The 15,900-nt window shown below is 54.2% G+C and overlaps 2 protein-coding genes and 1 pseudogene across 8 annotated transcripts; 2 read left to right on the forward strand and 1 right to left on the reverse strand.

Annotated features, from left to right (window-relative positions):
• Positions 1 to 971: 971 nt before the first annotated feature.
• Positions 972 to 13,763, reverse strand: CD164L2 (CD164 molecule like 2). 7 transcript variants are annotated; one of them, XM_017675197.3, is made up of 9 exons: positions 12,228 to 13,763; positions 8,808 to 8,957; positions 8,294 to 8,404; positions 5,784 to 5,885; positions 4,200 to 4,367; positions 4,028 to 4,099; positions 3,511 to 3,555; positions 1,823 to 1,967; positions 972 to 1,550 (listed from the first exon to the last, which is right to left on the reverse strand). In XM_017675197.3, exons 4-9 carry the CDS (start codon positions 5,842 to 5,844, stop codon positions 1,535 to 1,537), a joined length of 507 nt encoding a protein of 168 aa, XP_017530686.1. In that variant the 5' UTR covers positions 5,845 to 5,885; positions 8,294 to 8,404; positions 8,808 to 8,957; positions 12,228 to 13,763; the 3' UTR covers positions 972 to 1,534. The 7 variants fall into 7 exon arrangements, with proteins under 7 accessions (XP_017530686.1, XP_073089565.1, XP_017530696.1 ...); XM_073233464.1 differs by having other exon boundaries at positions 5,784 to 5,891; positions 12,619 to 13,761; XM_017675207.3 differs by having other exon boundaries at positions 5,784 to 5,891; positions 8,870 to 8,957; positions 12,228 to 13,761.
• On the forward strand, positions 8,869 to 9,234 carry LOC108406460 (small ribosomal subunit protein eS24 pseudogene; annotated as a pseudogene).
• Positions 13,597 to 15,090, forward strand: GPR3 (G protein-coupled receptor 3). Its single transcript, XM_037017714.2, has one exon. The coding sequence runs from the start codon at positions 13,597 to 13,599 to the stop codon at positions 14,746 to 14,748; it is 1,152 nt and encodes a 383-aa protein (XP_036873609.1). The 3' UTR covers positions 14,749 to 15,090.
• Positions 15,091 to 15,900: the final 810 nt, after the last annotated feature.

Raw genomic sequence — 15,900 nt, forward strand, 5'->3', positions numbered from 1 at the left:
AGGAGATGGACTGTGTTTGGCATTGTTGATGGTGGCTGGATGTGTGGGCAGATGAGCTCTCTGTGAGGCCTAGACATAGCTGAACTGCTAATAGCGGCCTTCAGAGCCCTTCCAGCTGGAGCTGGAGGCCCTGCAGGGAGGCTAGGCCTGAGGCAGGAAGAGGTGCATTAGACTCACCTGCGGGCTACACAGCTGCAAGGGTGAATGGATGCCCTGGAATGAAGCCATGGAGCACACGCACCTGCTCTGAGCATTGCCCACATCCCACCGAAATGGAAACTGCTCTTACCCCACTTCCAGATGAGGCAACTGAGGCCCAGAGCTAAGGAATTTGCTCCAGTTCACACAGAGCAGCAGGCTCTAGAGGCTGAACTCAGCCATTATTCTGTTGCCTCTCAACTTTCTAGAACAGTCATGGGATTAAACCAGATAATGATGTCAGGCTCTGAGCCACATGCCTGGTTTCCAGCAAAGGCCCCATCAGTGGGAGATGTTATTAGTCAGGGAAGACTTCTGGGCCTAGGGATGGTGGCTGAAGAGTGGGAGGTGGGCATGGATGGGGCTTTCCAGGAGGGCCTGAGGAGGAAGGCCAGAAATGGCTGTTGATAGTTCCAGGAGCATCTCCACCTTGTCACTGAGGCAGAGACCTCATTTTAGGAGCTGCGAGAGTCTGGAGATACCTCTGCAAGGGAGTTCTGGAGTTCTGCTCATTCTGGAGTCAGAAAAACCTGCATTCAAATCCCAGCCCTGCCCTGTCCCTCTATGGGACCCTGAACAGCTACACTTCCCTTTCTGAGTCTCTGTACCCTCATCTGTAAAGCGGTGGAGGGAGGGGATTCAACATGTATAGCAGATGAAAATAATTTAAAAGGAGACAGCAACAGTCCAAGGCTGAATTGCTATTAAGGAGAGGACAATGGCTGCACTCCCCCACCTCCCCACACACAGTCCAAGACATGGAACATGAGGCACAGTGATGGCAAGAGTTCCTTTATTTGTGGGCAGTGCCCAGGCCAGGTTGCCGGGGGGAGCCAGTGCCAAGCAGATGGCCCACAGGGATGACGACGAGATGGGAGGTGGCTGAAGGATGCTCTCAGCTGCAGGTATCAGGCCCAAGACAGGCAGGGATGTCAGGTATAGGGCACTGAGCCTGCTCAGTGCACCCAAGGGCCAGAATTGGTGGCCAAAGCTTTTCCCACCCCCCAGTGCCTATAAGGGGGCCAAGAGGGCAGGCTCTTCATCCACCTTCCCTGTCAGTGTGTAACCCAGGCTTGAAGGGGGTCAGATTCTGCAGAGGCCAGACAGAGCCATGACCCTGCCTCCGCCAGGCGGAGGACCGCCACCTCCAGAGAGCAGGCCATGGCTGGAGGAGCAAACACTGTAATGGAGGCTGCAGTGACCCACCCCACAGCACACACGGCACACAGGGGCCTCAGAGAAGCTCCCCTTTTCTGAGGAAAACCAAACTGCACACATGGCCCAGGATTCTGCCACAGCCACAGAGCTGCAGGCAAAGGCTCTCCTGGGTTATCACCTACTGGTTCTCCTCCCTGCTGGCAGCATGAGGGACAAAGACAGGTGGGCTCAGCTGGGATCTCAGACACTGGGCCCAGGCTGAGTCTTGCCATGGCCAACACCCAGCAGAGAGAACCCCACCACTGGAAGAGGGAGGAGTTTGGTTCACATGGGAGCACTGGGAGGAAGGCATTGCCCTTAGGGCTGCCCATTTGAGAAGACAGTACACTGGCACTAAAGGGGACCCGAGGGGCAGAAGTGGGGTGGGGCAGTGAGCTGGGACTCTGCTGGCTGGCCAGGTACTCACAGTGTCTGGTAGGTGCTATCCTTGGCCTTAAGGAAGCGCAAGATGAAGAAGGCCACCATTTGCAGGCTCAGCACCAGCACGACACCCCCAATGAAGCTGGCCCCATCAAAGCCAGGACTGTGGGCTTCGGGGACTGGGGGACTCCCTGCAGGGTTGAGGTCATAGCAGGCCACTGTGGACCAGGGTCCCAGCCCCACCCCAGTAACAGCACAGGTCACCTGGAGGCCCCTGTGCTCACTGTGAGAGCCGTGGATGTCAGATTGAGTTCAGCCCAGATCCTGGGGGGAGCTGGGAAGTGCCTGGTGGGAGGGACAGTGCCCAGCTGGGATAAGTGGAGCCTGTCTCCAGCCCTGGCTCCTGATTTGCTGGGTTGCTTGATGACTCTTACACCCTCCCTGGGCCTCCTAACAACATGGGGCAGAGGTGACTGAGCTCCCTTCCAAACTGTGTCCTAAACTGAACCAACAGGTTGATGACAGACCCAGAGCTCAGGCACCTGGACCCCTTCAGCTCAGAGTCCCTTTCAGCCTTGGATCTAGGGGTTCAAAGCCCAGATTCAGATGATGTGGTACCTTTTCAGGATGCCTAAGGCCCAAGACCCTAAAGCCATCCAACATCAGAGCTCGTAGAGAGGGAAGGAATGGAGGAAGAAGTGAAGGCCCTAGCCCTGCTGAGTGGATAAAAGGACACTAGATAATGTGTACCAGAGGATGAAGCTTGGAGGGCCAAACAGGTCTGAAGTCACCTCACAATTAAGACACAGCCAGACTCACACAGACCATCTCCTCTGCCCCAACTCAGGGCCCATAGTTACCAGGCTGTCTGGGTGGCTCCTAGCTGTGCTATGTTAGCCATCAACTTCCACCAGGGATTCTGTTTCAGGCCCTGGGCCAGGTGCCCAGGGCAGGGCAGGGCTGGGGGTGGAATATTATTCTGCAGCAGTGGACAGAGGCCCAGCTGGGAGCTGGGTCCACCTCCAGAGGGTGTAGGTTGTGTACAGAGGTCTAAGAGTGTGCAGGGCAGAGGTGGGTCCCAGCTTCAGCTCAGGGAACCTCAGAAAGGACACTGGGGGTAAAAGGAGCAGACGAGGGAAGCCATAGCTGCATGAGACTGATCTGGGGCTCAAGCAGAAGTGAGCTGAGCCATCAATAATTCAGCCTCTGAGATCACATTTCTGGCTTTAATTAACCAAGGGCCTATTCATCCAAGTCCCTGCCAAGTCTGGTGACCTCCAAGCCCTAAGGAGCTGGGGGAACCAAGGGGTGGGGTGCTTGCCACTGCTCAGCCAGGAACCTGCTTTGTGACCTTTTCTAGGCCTGGAGGTTGCAGTAGGAAGTCACTGAATTACACCTCATGGGCAACCTGAGCCATACACATTCAGCACCAAGGGCAGCTCCCAAGGGGTGTCACCATGAGTTGCCAGAACTGGTGTTGGGGAAAGGGGATAGAAACCTTCATTTCTTGATCACCTTCTATGCATCAAACACTGAACAAGGCACTGTACAGCCTCTCACAAAGTCCTCACAGCAACTCTGCAAGGTATTACCCAACCCATTTTACAGATGTGGAAATGGCCCAGCAGAAGTCACAGGGCTGAAGTCACAGAGCAGGTGAGGGCCTGGACCCCGCTCTGCCCTTCTCTGCACCTCCAGCCCTCCCACCACCCCAAGCCTTCAGGTAGCACCCACCTGTTGTGACTGTCTTTGGTTCATAGGTGGGGTGGTGGTGAGCAGCTGAAAAGACAGATAATCCATAATAAACCAGCCCTCCCACCCCCAACTCCCATCAAGATCACAGCCCAGGCCAACAGGTGGACTTCTGACTCAGCTCAAACCCCCTGTCCCAGGCCTAGGTCCACTTGACATACTTTCAAGCCTTAATCCACACACTTCCTTAATTCCACAGTACCATATGGGTCATCTCTGATGCCATTTCCTCCAGGAAGCCCTCTCCCCATTCCTTTCTGAGCTTCTTACTCTATTTTACATTGGAAGAGCTAACTCCCCATCCCCTACACATGTCTGTCCTGGATCCTCTGACTGTACCAATTTACAGATGAGGAAGCAGGCCAGAGAGGGGAAGAGACTTCTCCGTGAGCTAAATGCAGAACTGAAACTGGCCCCAGGTGTTCATAGCACCAGGCATAGCCCAATCCTGGAGAGGCTGATCCTTCCTGGAGGCTTAGGCCAGCAGAAGCCCCCTTACCTGGACATGACTCTGAGTGATTGTAGACAGAACAACCTTCCTTGACCACCTCAGCTTGGGCCACACAATATCCTGGTGGGAGAAGATGTAGGGGAGAGATATGGGGAGAGGGGCCAAGGCCCTGGGGTTCAGAACTGAAGGCACTTGACTTGGGGAGGGCTCAACTGCATACCTGGCTCTTCTGGCCGACACTGTTCCCACACACAGCCAGAGAGGTTGTGTGCTTTGTCCCCCTCCACACAATGTTCACAGAGCTTCAGCTGTTTGCAGGCCCCCCCGACAGCTGGCCAGATGTTCATGCGAAGCAGGGCTCCCCGCCCAAAGCCTGGAGCTCCTTTACCTGGGAGTCGGTAGGAGTCAGGTAGGAACACCACCTTGACGCTGAGCTGCAGCCCCCCTTTCCCCCCACTGTGGCTCTCATCCCTCTGCGCACATACACTCACCGGAATCCCCTAAGTCCACTGCACATCTGGAGTTTCCACAAACACATGCTTACCCACATTCACCCACACTGCCCTCTCTTTGCATACACCTGGTGTTGCCAGATAGATTTGGAGCCGCCTTTGCTAGACACACCTGGGGGGCTTCATTCTATACATCTGAAGCTCCCTAATCCCCCACACCTGGAGCCTACATATACACACACGGGGCTCCACACACAGCTAGAGACCCCTTCACCCACCCCTGGAGCCCTGCATCTGGAAAGTCCCCTCCCGCCCCCAAGTCCAGACTGCTTCTGCGCAGGCGGCTGGGTGAAGGAGCACACCCCGCCTGTCCCTGGGGCCCCTAGCGAGACCCTGGCCCGCGTTACCAGCCACAGCGAGCTGGGCACACAGGAGGAGGTAGCAGCAGCCGCCACAGAACGCAGCCCATGAGGGGCGGGGTCCCTGCGCGGCCATGGACGCGGGGCCGGGGCCTGGGGGTCGGCGGAGAGCTGGGGCGCGCGTCCCTTCTGGACTCAGTTACACGGAGGTGTGGGGAGCCTGGGCGAGTGGGGCGTGGCCTTGTGGGTGTGGCCACTGCCGGGCTTGGCCAATGGCACCGCCGGGCGGGGCCTGGTGTTCCGGAGGTGGAGGGCCTATAGGGCCTGGCTAGAGGACGCCACTAGGTGAGGTGGGTTCAGTGGTCTGGGGCGGAGTTCGAACAAAAGGGGGCGGAGTCCAGAACAAGCCACAGACCTGGTCCCCGGATGCCCCCAGCCACAGCCTCACGAAAACTGCTTAGGGGCGAGTTGTTATTCCTGCTTCACAAGTGCAGCAACCGGGGTTCAGAAACGGTGAGTGACTAATCCGAGGTCACAGAGTTAGTGACAAAACCTGGATCCGAAGCGAGTTCGCTTTCCTGCTTCCAGGACTCGTCGAAGGCGGTTTTTGTCAAGTGCACCCCCCAACCAGATGCCACCACTGGGGAACGGCCTTTAGCTGCCCCCTAGACACTGCCAGCCCAGCCCTCGCACTCCTTGCACCTCCTCTCTTCTGCCCCTCAGCCCACCACGTCTGCCTCCAAACCACCACACCCTCCGGCCAAGCCACTGTTTCATTGTTAGTGGGACGACGGGGCCTTTCCACAGCCTTCCGCCCGCCTTGGCTCCCGCCCTGTCAGCCTCCTCTGCTTCCTCTCCTGCAGCCACTTCTCAGATTCCTTAGCGGCACCTCCTCTTCCTCCGACCCACCTCCTTCCCTCCCCTCTCTCCCACTCCCTCCCCGTTCTTCACCGCTGGTGGCCCACTTCAGTCCTGAGCCCTATTCCACCTCACCTGGAGTCTTCTTGGCCCTTCCTCTGTCACCAGTTCCCTTGTGAAGGCCAGCAAACCTCATCTCTCCACCTCCAGCCCAGTGCTCCCGACCCAGCTGCACACCTGTAACTAACAATAGTTAACAGTTACAACTACTTACTACTAACAAACCATACATTCTCCTGTGGATCTCTCTGCGAAGATGGAACAACTCCGGCAAACCTCCTCTGCGTACCTCCTGCCTTTATCCTATAGCTCTTCTCTCTCTTGGAGGGTCCTCCTCCTCTGACTCCATGTGTCTGCAAACAAATCTTTTATGATACCACTAATGGGTCACCTCCTGCAGGAGGCCCTCTGTGACTGTCCCTGAGCAAGACTAAGCTGGTGCAGCGCTTGTCCCAGCTACCAGCTCTGAATTCATCAGCTTTCCAGTTCCTGAACGCTCACCGTCACCCCACCTCATGTCCAGGCAACTGCAGTGACCTCGGAGTAGGGCTCCTGCCTCCGCTTCCACCTCCAGTCTGTCTCCGCACAGCAGTCAGAGTGATCCTTTGAAACTTAAATTATATCACTCCCCTGCTTTAAGCCCAGCAGTAGTTCCCATTTCACTGCTTTTCATGACTTACGTGATCGTCTCCCTGTGCACCTCTCTGAGCTCAACCCCCACCTCTCCCCTTGGCTCACTGTGCCCCACACACTAGCCTCCTCTCCATTCCTCAAACATACCCTTTCCCTCCTCAGAGACTCAGTCATCGTGCCCTCTCCTTGAAATGCTTTTATTCTCTCTTCCGGTGAGTTCCTTCATGACCTCCCTTCTTCACATAGCTCTCCTGGTTCCTCTATATCATGACATTTCCTTTTGCCTTCAGAACATGTATCAAATGTATAATTAATGACTCATGTGTTTCCTAGCCTGTAAGTTTCATGAGGGTAGGAAGCATGTTTGTCTTCTTTAGCTAACTCCCTGCTCATGTAAGGGCTAAGTGGGCACATGTTAAGTAACCATACTGTACCATGTAGTAACTGTGTACATGTTTACCTGTCCCACTGGTCTGTGAGAACCTCAGGGGCTCCTATTTAATATCATATTAAGTATCTCTTTGTAGATTGTCCATCTCTCCCCATCGGAATGGAAATTCCATGAAGAAGGCAGGGATTTTTGTTAATTGCTGTATCCTCTGTGCCTAGAACCATATCTGGCAAATAGAATATATGCAATAAATATTTATTGAATGTTAAAAATGCATAGATGTGGCTAGTCATCTCTCTGTCCATAGCACCCACTCATACTCAAGCCCAGGGGAACTGTCAGTTAGTATTGACTGAATGAATTAGTGAGTCTGTGCTAACAGTGTGCACTGACACACAGATTCTTGTGTGGTTCCTTTAAGGTTTTCTACCTTGGGTGACTAAGCAGCCACCCAGGCAACAAAGGTTCCTCATCCCCCAACCTTTCATTCTTCCTCTGGGAAAACCACATATTTCTGTGTGATGGGGCCATTCCAGCAAATCCCACTGTACTGACCCCAACTCCTTCCCAGCAAATCCAACTATACTGACACCAATTCCTCTAAGGGTTCCCAAACTAATTTCAACGTGTGCGGTGGGGGGCTTTCCTATACATGATACAGAGCACTTTTCAAACACCAGCAGGTGTCCAAAAACTCAACTCAATTCTGACACTACCTGCCCAGAAATAGCACTGATTCTCCAGGTTAAGGGCTCCATCTTATAAGGCTGCCCTCCACCCCTGACTCCACATACCAGTCACAAGCTCTAGACTGTTAATCTTGCTTCTAACCCAGTGGCTATAAATTGGAGGTTTCCAGGACCTCTCCTTAGATTTGATTAATTTGTTAGAGTGGCTCACAGAACTCTGGAAAACACTTACTTTTACCAGTTTAATAAAGGATACAAGTTAACAGCCAGATGAAGAGAGACATAGGGCAAGGTCCCAAAGAAAGAAGCTTCTATCCTCGTGGAGCCTTGGGGCTTGGCTTAGTGGCAAGTGGAAACATTCTGGTTCCCCAAGCATAGAAGCTCTCTCTGACAGAGAAGCAGGGTGCAAAAGAGAGAGAGAGCAAAAGGCACTTCTCTAGGGTTTCTGCGAGAGCTTCATTGCATAGTCATAACTGACTAAATCATTGACCATTGGCCGATTCAGTCTCTAGCCCCTCAACCTTCTCCCTTCCCAGGCGTTGGGGTTGGAGACTGAGAGTGCCCACCTCGGTTGGTTCCCCTGGTAACAAGCCCCTACCCTTAGGAGGGGTCCAAAAGACTCTTGATGCAAGAACAAGACACCCATTTGACCTTTATGGCTCGGAAGCATTTTCAGGAACTGTGAATGAAGATCCAGTATCTCTGAGAAATATATTTTTGATCATCTGAATGACCATATATATATTTCTCATAACTCGTTATATCGCAGTGGTGTATGATATTATTATACACACACGTACACCTCCTTTGAGAGCCCCGCCTCCCAGGATCCCCCAGATTTGAAGAGGGACAAGGTAAGGAGGAAGTCTTACCTGGCAGTGAGCACTCACAGCCACCTGGTGGCAATCTGGGGAACTGCAGGTGTTGTCAGCCCGGGTCAAACTTCACTCCCAGCTGCTTCTGGCAAGTCGGGGACATCTAGCCTAGAAAGGAAGGCACGCTGGATTTGGTTACAGGCAAACGGGTGTCAGAGCCCAGTCTGCCACTTACTGTGTGATTTGGGACAAGTCCTTTGGCTTCTATGGGTTTCACCTATGAAATGGGTTTGAAATTGTTGTAAGCACTGGGCTCTGGTTTGGCATCCGGGAGTGTCAGTGGTGGGGAGGAAGCAAGGAGGGAGGGCAGAGGGCATGAGAAGGAGAGGAGAGGAAGGACTGCCTCTTCCTCTAGGCAGCAAATCTACGGGGAGGTGACTTGGTTGGCAGTGAAGGCCTCAACTCTCCTGTTGGCATGTGGTAGTTTGGGAACATGAGAGAGCTCCCATGTGAAATCCACAGCCTCCCTCAAGTCTTTGGGATCTCCGGGATTTCTCATGGTTAGACGTACCAATGTACTCTCTTCCTCCCTGACTGTGTGAGGAGTGCCCTCCGTCAAGAACCACACAGTACCTATCCGGATCAGGAGCTTCATGACCAACCAACTTTTTCAGTGGAAACATGGTCACTGATGTTCTTCACCTTGGAAAGGCAACAGTACCTAAAACAGAAATTTGAGAAAAACTAGCCAGAATGTACAAGACCACGCCAGATGTCATCTTGATATTTGGAGTCAGAACCCATTTTGGTGGTGCAAGACAACTGGCTTGAGCATGATTTATAATTCCTTGAATTTTGCAAAGAGAAATGAACCCTAACACAACCTTGCAAGACATGGCTGCTCAAGAAAACGGCAAATGGAATGTGAGACCAGAATGAAGAAAGTCAGGGGGATGGTAAAGGCCAATCAATGTTGGTGCTGCAGAAAGAACAAGTGAAGATTCTGCAATGACTGTGTCTATAGTGACTGCAGATGTTTCATGAAAGGATTAATAACCTCTGAAAATTAAAAAAAAAAAAAGATCATTGCCACTCAATATAGCAGAAGATACTGTCTCATACACCCCCTTCATGCCAACCTCCTAGCAGTCTTCACCCTCTCTGAGACCACCCTCTCTGGGCAGTTGCTGGGACCCAGTGCTAATGGGGTAGAAAGTGGGTGCCTGGGGCCTAGGGTGCTCATGACACTGTATTCTCTCTGACACTTCACCTTGGCCCAGCACATATTGCTATGCCCTCTGTGTTTTCCTTCTCTTTCTCTAAAGGCTGCTTTTTTCTTTAATCACCCAGTCAACAAATATTTGTTTAACAGCTACTACATGCCAGGTGCTGTTCTCCTGCAGAAAACATTACAAAGTTTATACCCTCCTGAAGCTTATATTCTGGTAGGGCTGATACACAGTAAAAAAGAAAATACATGAATAACTTTTTAATTTTGGGAGTATAAGTGCTCTGAAAAATAATAAATCAGGGAAAGCAGAGAGAGTGGTGCCGAATCCCGGGAACCAGAACATCACCGGCACAGGGAGGACCCTTCAGTGATGGGGAGGGGAGTGCACTCTCCTTTTGCCACCCAGATACTCTTCAGGCAATTAGACAAATGTTTCCTGTATTTGAGGATAACGGTGTACGCTCTCACCAGCCCCTGAGCCATAAACAAGTTAAGGAGTTAGCAGAATCCGTTCGGGCTTATGGAGTCAGTGTACGCACAAATCAACACGTGCGCTGCCAAGGCATGGAAAGCCCTCACCAACAAAGGAGAAGTATCAGGCAATTTGACAAAAATTATTCAGGGGCTGAGCGAGCCATTTTCTGACTTTGTCGCTCGTATGATGGAGGCCGCAGGCAGAATATTTGGAGATCAGGAACAAGCGATGCCCCTGGTAGAGCAATTAGTATTTGAACAATGTACCAAGGAATGCAGACAGGCGATAACACCCTGGAAACAGAAAGGGATACACGCTTGGTTGAAAGCCTGTAGAGAAATAGGAGGGCCACTCACCAACGCGGGCCTAGCCGCAGCCATATTACAGAGCCACAAACAAGCCAGGATCACTAACAGAAGTATTAAATGCTTTCACTAATCTGTCACGAGGCCTGTCCCAGTATCTTTCAGGAAACTGGTCCCAGGACTTTGATGGAGCACTAGAAGAACTGCGGCGAGAAATAATCCACATCAACTCCACCCGTCTAGATATCTCCGTAGCAGAAGGACTCTCTTCCTGGTTCCTCAGAGCTCTCTCCCACGTCAAGGAGTGGGCGGGCATGGCTGGGATGGGCGTGTTCATGCTTGGAGGTCTCATGCTCCTACTCTGGTTGTTATGCAGACTCCGCAATCAACATAAGGACAAGGTGATCCTTGCTCAAGCCCTAAATCTAGGATAGAGGCCAGAGAAGCTGCTTCTGAAGAAGTGACTTGGGTGTAGAGATCTAAACAAAGTGAAGGAGTTCTAGGCAGAGGGAAGAGCCAGTGCAAAGGTCCAGGGGCAGAAACACTGCCACCCAGTCTGTGCTCTCAGTGGTGGATTCCCTGAGGCCCCACATCACTCTGCTCCCTCCCCTGGGTGATTTCATCTTCCCCTAGAACCTGTTACTACCTGCATACCTAGGCCTCCCAGATGTCCTCCTGGCAGATATACTATTGGTAGCCAACACGGCCAGTGCTGATAACACACCAGCCCCTCCCAACAAGCCTATGCAGTATACTTACATTATCCCTATCTTACAGATGAGAAAACAGACATTAGGAGCCTAAGAAACTCATTCAGAGTCACGCAGCAAGGAAATGGAAGAACTGGAATTTGAATCCAATCCATACTCCTGACTGCGTCCACCAGCTAAACACTCCAAGCTCACCACAAGCCCCAACCACCTCCTCTCCCATGTACCCTGCCACCTCCTTCCCCCTGACCGACACTGACTGGGAGCTGCAGTGGTGGCGATGTTGGGAGTAGTAGTTGGTACAGCCTGGGATGTGGGCTGTCCTGCTTCCCTCAAGCTCTAACCTGATTCCTGCCCCCCACCTGCAACCCACAGGCCTAGATGAGTCCAGTGAGCATCAAAGCTAGAGACAGGTGGGGGAAGAGCAGTCAGGTCCCCTCCCCCAGGCCTGGCCTTGTCGGCCACATGGGGAGAAGTCAGCAGGGGGTGTTCCCTGGGACTAAGAGCAGGCAGGGTTGGGGCAGGGAGAGCTCCTTCTCTGTGTCCTACCCTGCCAGGATGCCAAAGATAGGAGGTTGAGAGGGGCGTGCCCTGGGGACTCAGCTGCTAGGTTTTCTGCTTCCAAGTTCTTCCTGACTCTCCCTCTCCCGCTGCTTCGGGGAAGTGCCTCCCCACCACACCACCCTGCTGGCTTTCCAGATCCTTGAATAAATAATTCAGGTTTTGAAATCTTGCCAGGCCCACCCCTCCCGTGCCATGAGGGCGCTGTTGGGCTGACACGAGTGACGTCACCCTGTCACTCTTTATCCCAGCCCCAGCATCACGAGGACCTGCCCTGGAGCAACTTACCTGCCTGGTCACCATCAATCCAGATGCTCTACCCTGTCCCATTCATCCTGGGGCCCACTCACCACAGTCACCTGGTACGGTCATCTCAGGACCATGCAAACCTCACCTCTTAGCTTTGTCACCTCAGTACCTCAGCACTTATGTCAGGGTCATGGTGACCTGAAGTCCTATCACTAGGACACTCCATCTTCCCTTTCCTTTGCCACCACCTCTGTCATCCCTGGGATCCCTGAACTCCATCCTGCCACAGAGTCACCCTCACTCTGCCCATGGTTCCTTCTCTACATCAGCGTTCCCCGGCCACCATCCCCTAGGATCCTGTCACAATGCTCGTCATTGCCACCCACCTCCCTAGTCCCTCGTGCTCCTGTCACGATCACCTCAGGACCCCTTCATCTTGACAACCCCCCGTCATCCTCACCCGGCATCCATCACTCGGTCTCCATCACCTTAATTCCATCAGTCTGTCTCCGCCACCCGAGGGTCCCACCGCCCCACAGCCTGTCCGGGTCCCCTTTCCGCTCCCCGCGCACACCCCCCGCAGCCTCCCTGAGACTTCTCCAACGCTCTCCCGCCAGCACCCCGGAGACCCTCTGCCCGCAGAGGGCGCCGAGTCAAGGACAGCGCGGGCCGTCTCTGGAGGGGGCGGGGCCGCGGCCACGGTCGCTTTTTATGAATGGGGGAGCGGGCGGTGCGAGGCCTTATTACTATGCCGCGCGACGCGCGCAGCGCCCCAGCGCGACGTGCCCATTGGCCAGCCGGCCTGCTAACGTCACCGAGCCGGTGGCCGGGGGCGGGGCGGGGTGACTCACGCCTCTTCTCCCGCGGCCGCGGGGGCTTCTTGGGGTCCGTGCACACCCAGCGCTGCCCGGACCCGAGCGGAGCCTCCCCGCGGCTCGGCCGCGCCAGGTCTCAGGAGGTGAGTAGCAGGCTCCGCCGCGGGCCCCAGGCGTCCGGAAGGGCATGCAGGATGCTGGGGCGCTGGGCCGTGGTAAGGCTCTCAGCTGCTGGCCGGGGTCGGAGGTCGAGACCGGGAACCCAGATACTGGGCTAGCAGGCGGGGACACACTGTCCGGGTGGGAGAGCTGTCAGCTGCGTGACCAGGTGGAGAGTGGGCACTTCTACAGGGACCCAAGGCCCTAGAGGGACTGATGGTCATCTGAGGTTGGGCCGGCAGGAGGCGGCTGAGGCAGGGATCCCGGTGTCTGAGTAGGAGGAGGTGTCTTGACTTAAGGATCCAGACATCCAGGCAAGAGGCGGAGTCAGGCCCGAGATCCAGGTATCCGAGCAGGAGGGGTCTGACTCTGGGATCCAGGATTACAGCAGAGGGTGTCTGTTCTAAAGACCCAGAGGTTCAGGCAGAAAGAGGGTCTGACCGGGGACAGAAGTCTGGGAGGGTGTGTTTTTGGTGGGTGCTGGTTTGGTGGGTGTTGTTAGCCCAGGAGTGCAGGTTAGGGGCCAGCTGGAGCTTCATGCACATTCCCTGGGGGCGGAGTCTGGGTATGGTAATACTGAGAGTCGTGAGGGGTCTGGCGAGCCTCAGAAACTGAGCGTCATCCTCCCTGATGGGGGTGGAGCAGAGCAGCCCTTAGTCTTGAGATGTTTCCCTCCCCCAGTCCTGGGCCTTTCTGGGCATCTCCCCATCCATTTATGGTTGCCCCTCATCTGGTTCTCCTCTGTTCACACACGTGGTAGAAAGAGGTCTGCAGGACCCAGAGAGTTGGAAGGGAAAGTGAAGAGACACAAGAACAGAGATCCCCAGGAAAAGAGACCCTTGCTGGCCTGGGGGCATGGCAGAGGACAAAAGTATCCTAGAAGGAGCCCCCGAGCATGAGTGGGGGACAAGGCATCAGTACCCAGACGTGTATCCTGAGAGGCACCTAACCCCCTCCAGACCCTGCACCCAGCCCTGCCAGCTTCTCACTACAGGACCTTTCCCTACAGGTACCATGATGTGGGGTGCAGGCAGACCCCTGGCCTGGCTCTCCGCTGGCTCAGGCAGCATGAACATGAGCAGTGTGGGCTCAGCAGAGGGGCCTACAGGCCCAGAAGCACCACTGCCATCACCCAGGGCCTGGGACGTGGTGCTGTGCATCTCAGGCACCCTGGTGTCCTGTGAGAATGCGCTGGTGGTGGCCATCATTGTGGGCACCCCAACCTTCCGTGCCCCAATGTTCCTGCTGGTGGGCAGCCTAGCTGTGGCAGACCTGCTGGCAGGCCTGGGCCTGGTCCTCCACTTTGCTGCTGTCTTCTGCATTGGCTCGGCGGAGATGAGGCTGGTGCTGGTTGGCGTGCTGGCAATGGCCTTTACTGCCAGCATCGGCAGCCTACTGGCCATCACTGTTGATCGCTACCTTTCTCTGTACAATGCGCTCACCTACTACTCAGAGACAACGGTGACTCGGACTTACGTGATGCTGTCTCTGGTGTGGGGAGGTGCACTGGGCCTGGGGCTGCTACCCGTGCTGGCCTGGAACTGCCTGGATGCCCAGGCCACATGTGGTGTGGTATATCCACTCTCCAAGAACCATCTGGTGGTCCTGGCCATTGCCTTCTTCATGGTGTTTGGCATCATGCTGCAGCTCTATGCCCAGATCTGCCGGATCGTCTGCCGCCATGCCCAGCAGATTGCGCTCCAGCGGCATCTGTTGCCTGCCTCCCACTATGTGGCCACCCGCAAAGGCATTGCCACCCTGGCCGTGGTGCTTGGCGCCTTTGCTGCCTGCTGGCTTCCCTTCACTGTCTATTGCCTGCTGGGTGATGCCCACTCCCCACCTCTCTACACCTATCTCACCCTGCTCCCTGCCACCTACAACTCCATGATCAACCCCATCATCTATGCCTTCCGCAACCAGGACGTGCAGAAGGTGCTGTGGGCTGTCTGCTGCTGCTGTTCCTCTTCTAAGATTCCCTTTAGATCCCGTTCCCCCAGTGATGTCTAGTCACATCCTGGTGACCGACCCTTCAGCCCTGATCACTACAGAATTCCAGAATGTTAGGCCCTTCAGGGCTTTTTTCCAACTCCCCAGCTCCACACCCCCAAGACCCAGCTGGTTCTGGAGTTCTAGGACATTGGGTGTTTCACAGGATTCTGTCCAGATCCCTGCAGGGCCCAGCAGGCTCTATGGTTCTAGAATGTTCAGGTGGTCAGGATTCCACTCAGAAATGTCCCACAGCCCAGCTGGCCTGGAGATCCAGAATGCTGCTGGGTGTTTTACAGTGCCATTCCAAGTTCCTGATCTTCCTCCCTTGACCTTGACCATGTCTCTTTACTTCTGAATTTCTGAGCTAAAGAGTCAGAGAGGTTAGTCACTCAGTTGCCTAGATAGGAGAGAGATTTATCTATCTATCTATCTATCTATATATATATATATATATGCACATACAAAGAGAGTATCTATTTATTATTCATTTACTTATTTTTTAGTTTATGGGTAGTAAGGGGAAAAAAAAGACCCACACCTTGAAATCCAGGCCATACCAGGGTACCCTCAGTCCCCATACCCCCATTTCGGACCTCAGTTCCTGAAGGGGAAAAGGGAGAAAGAGAAACCACATATTTTGTTATTATTTTTGCTTATTTTTTATCGAAGAGATCATAGAAACCAGAGCCTTCTCCCGAGGCCCACCCACCTCGGGTTTGCAGGGGGAACATACCAGCCTCTGGTTTTTTATTTTTTTAAGAAGCCATCACCTGAGCAACCGAGAATTCCTCTGCTCTGGGGGCTGGCTGCCCTCTGGTGGCCGTTTGGGGGAAACTGCAGCCGGCCAGGCAGCCGGGACCAGATCACAACCCCAACTCCATTCCAGCCTGGCATCCAGCACCTCAGCCAGGGGCTGGAGGCCAGGCCTCACCCTGTGGTGCCCTAGAGGAGGCAGGGTGCAAGCCAACACCTGACCCCCCTGCCAGCCAGGGTATGGCCCCCAGTGCTTCCCTAGTCCTGTCCCTGACCCAACCCTCAATAAAAAATGATTTTGTGATAAATGTTTGTGTGTGCATGTGTAGCAAATGGGATGGGCCTGATGGGAGAGTCTGGAATAGGAGTATTAGACCAGGCCTAGGGCAGTCTTGGGGTATCTGGAGAGCTGGAGAC

Source organism: Manis javanica, chromosome 4 (genome assembly GCF_040802235.1).
Source record: "Manis javanica isolate MJ-LG chromosome 4, MJ_LKY, whole genome shotgun sequence".
In the NCBI taxonomy this organism is placed as follows: domain Eukaryota; kingdom Metazoa; phylum Chordata; class Mammalia; order Pholidota; family Manidae; genus Manis; species Manis javanica.

Bases quoted from the DNA above. Each gene is read 5' to 3' on its own strand.
- CD164L2 (XM_037017715.2), bottom strand. From the start codon at position 4,926: ATGGCCGCGCAGGGACCCCGCCCCTCATGGGCTGCGTTCTGTGGCGGC. The intron at 4,368-4,838 runs GTAACGCGGGCC...ACCGACTCCCAG, and splicing joins TGCCCAGCTCGCTGTGGCTG to GTAAAGGAGCTCCAGGCTTT. The intron at 3,556-4,027 runs GTAAGGGGGCTT...CTGTCTTTTCAG, and splicing joins TCACTCAGAGTCATGTCCAG to CTGCTCACCACCACCCCACC.
- GPR3 (XM_037017714.2), top strand. From the start codon at position 13,597: ATGGCAGAGGACAAAAGTATCCTAGAAGGAGCCCCCGAGCATGAGTGG.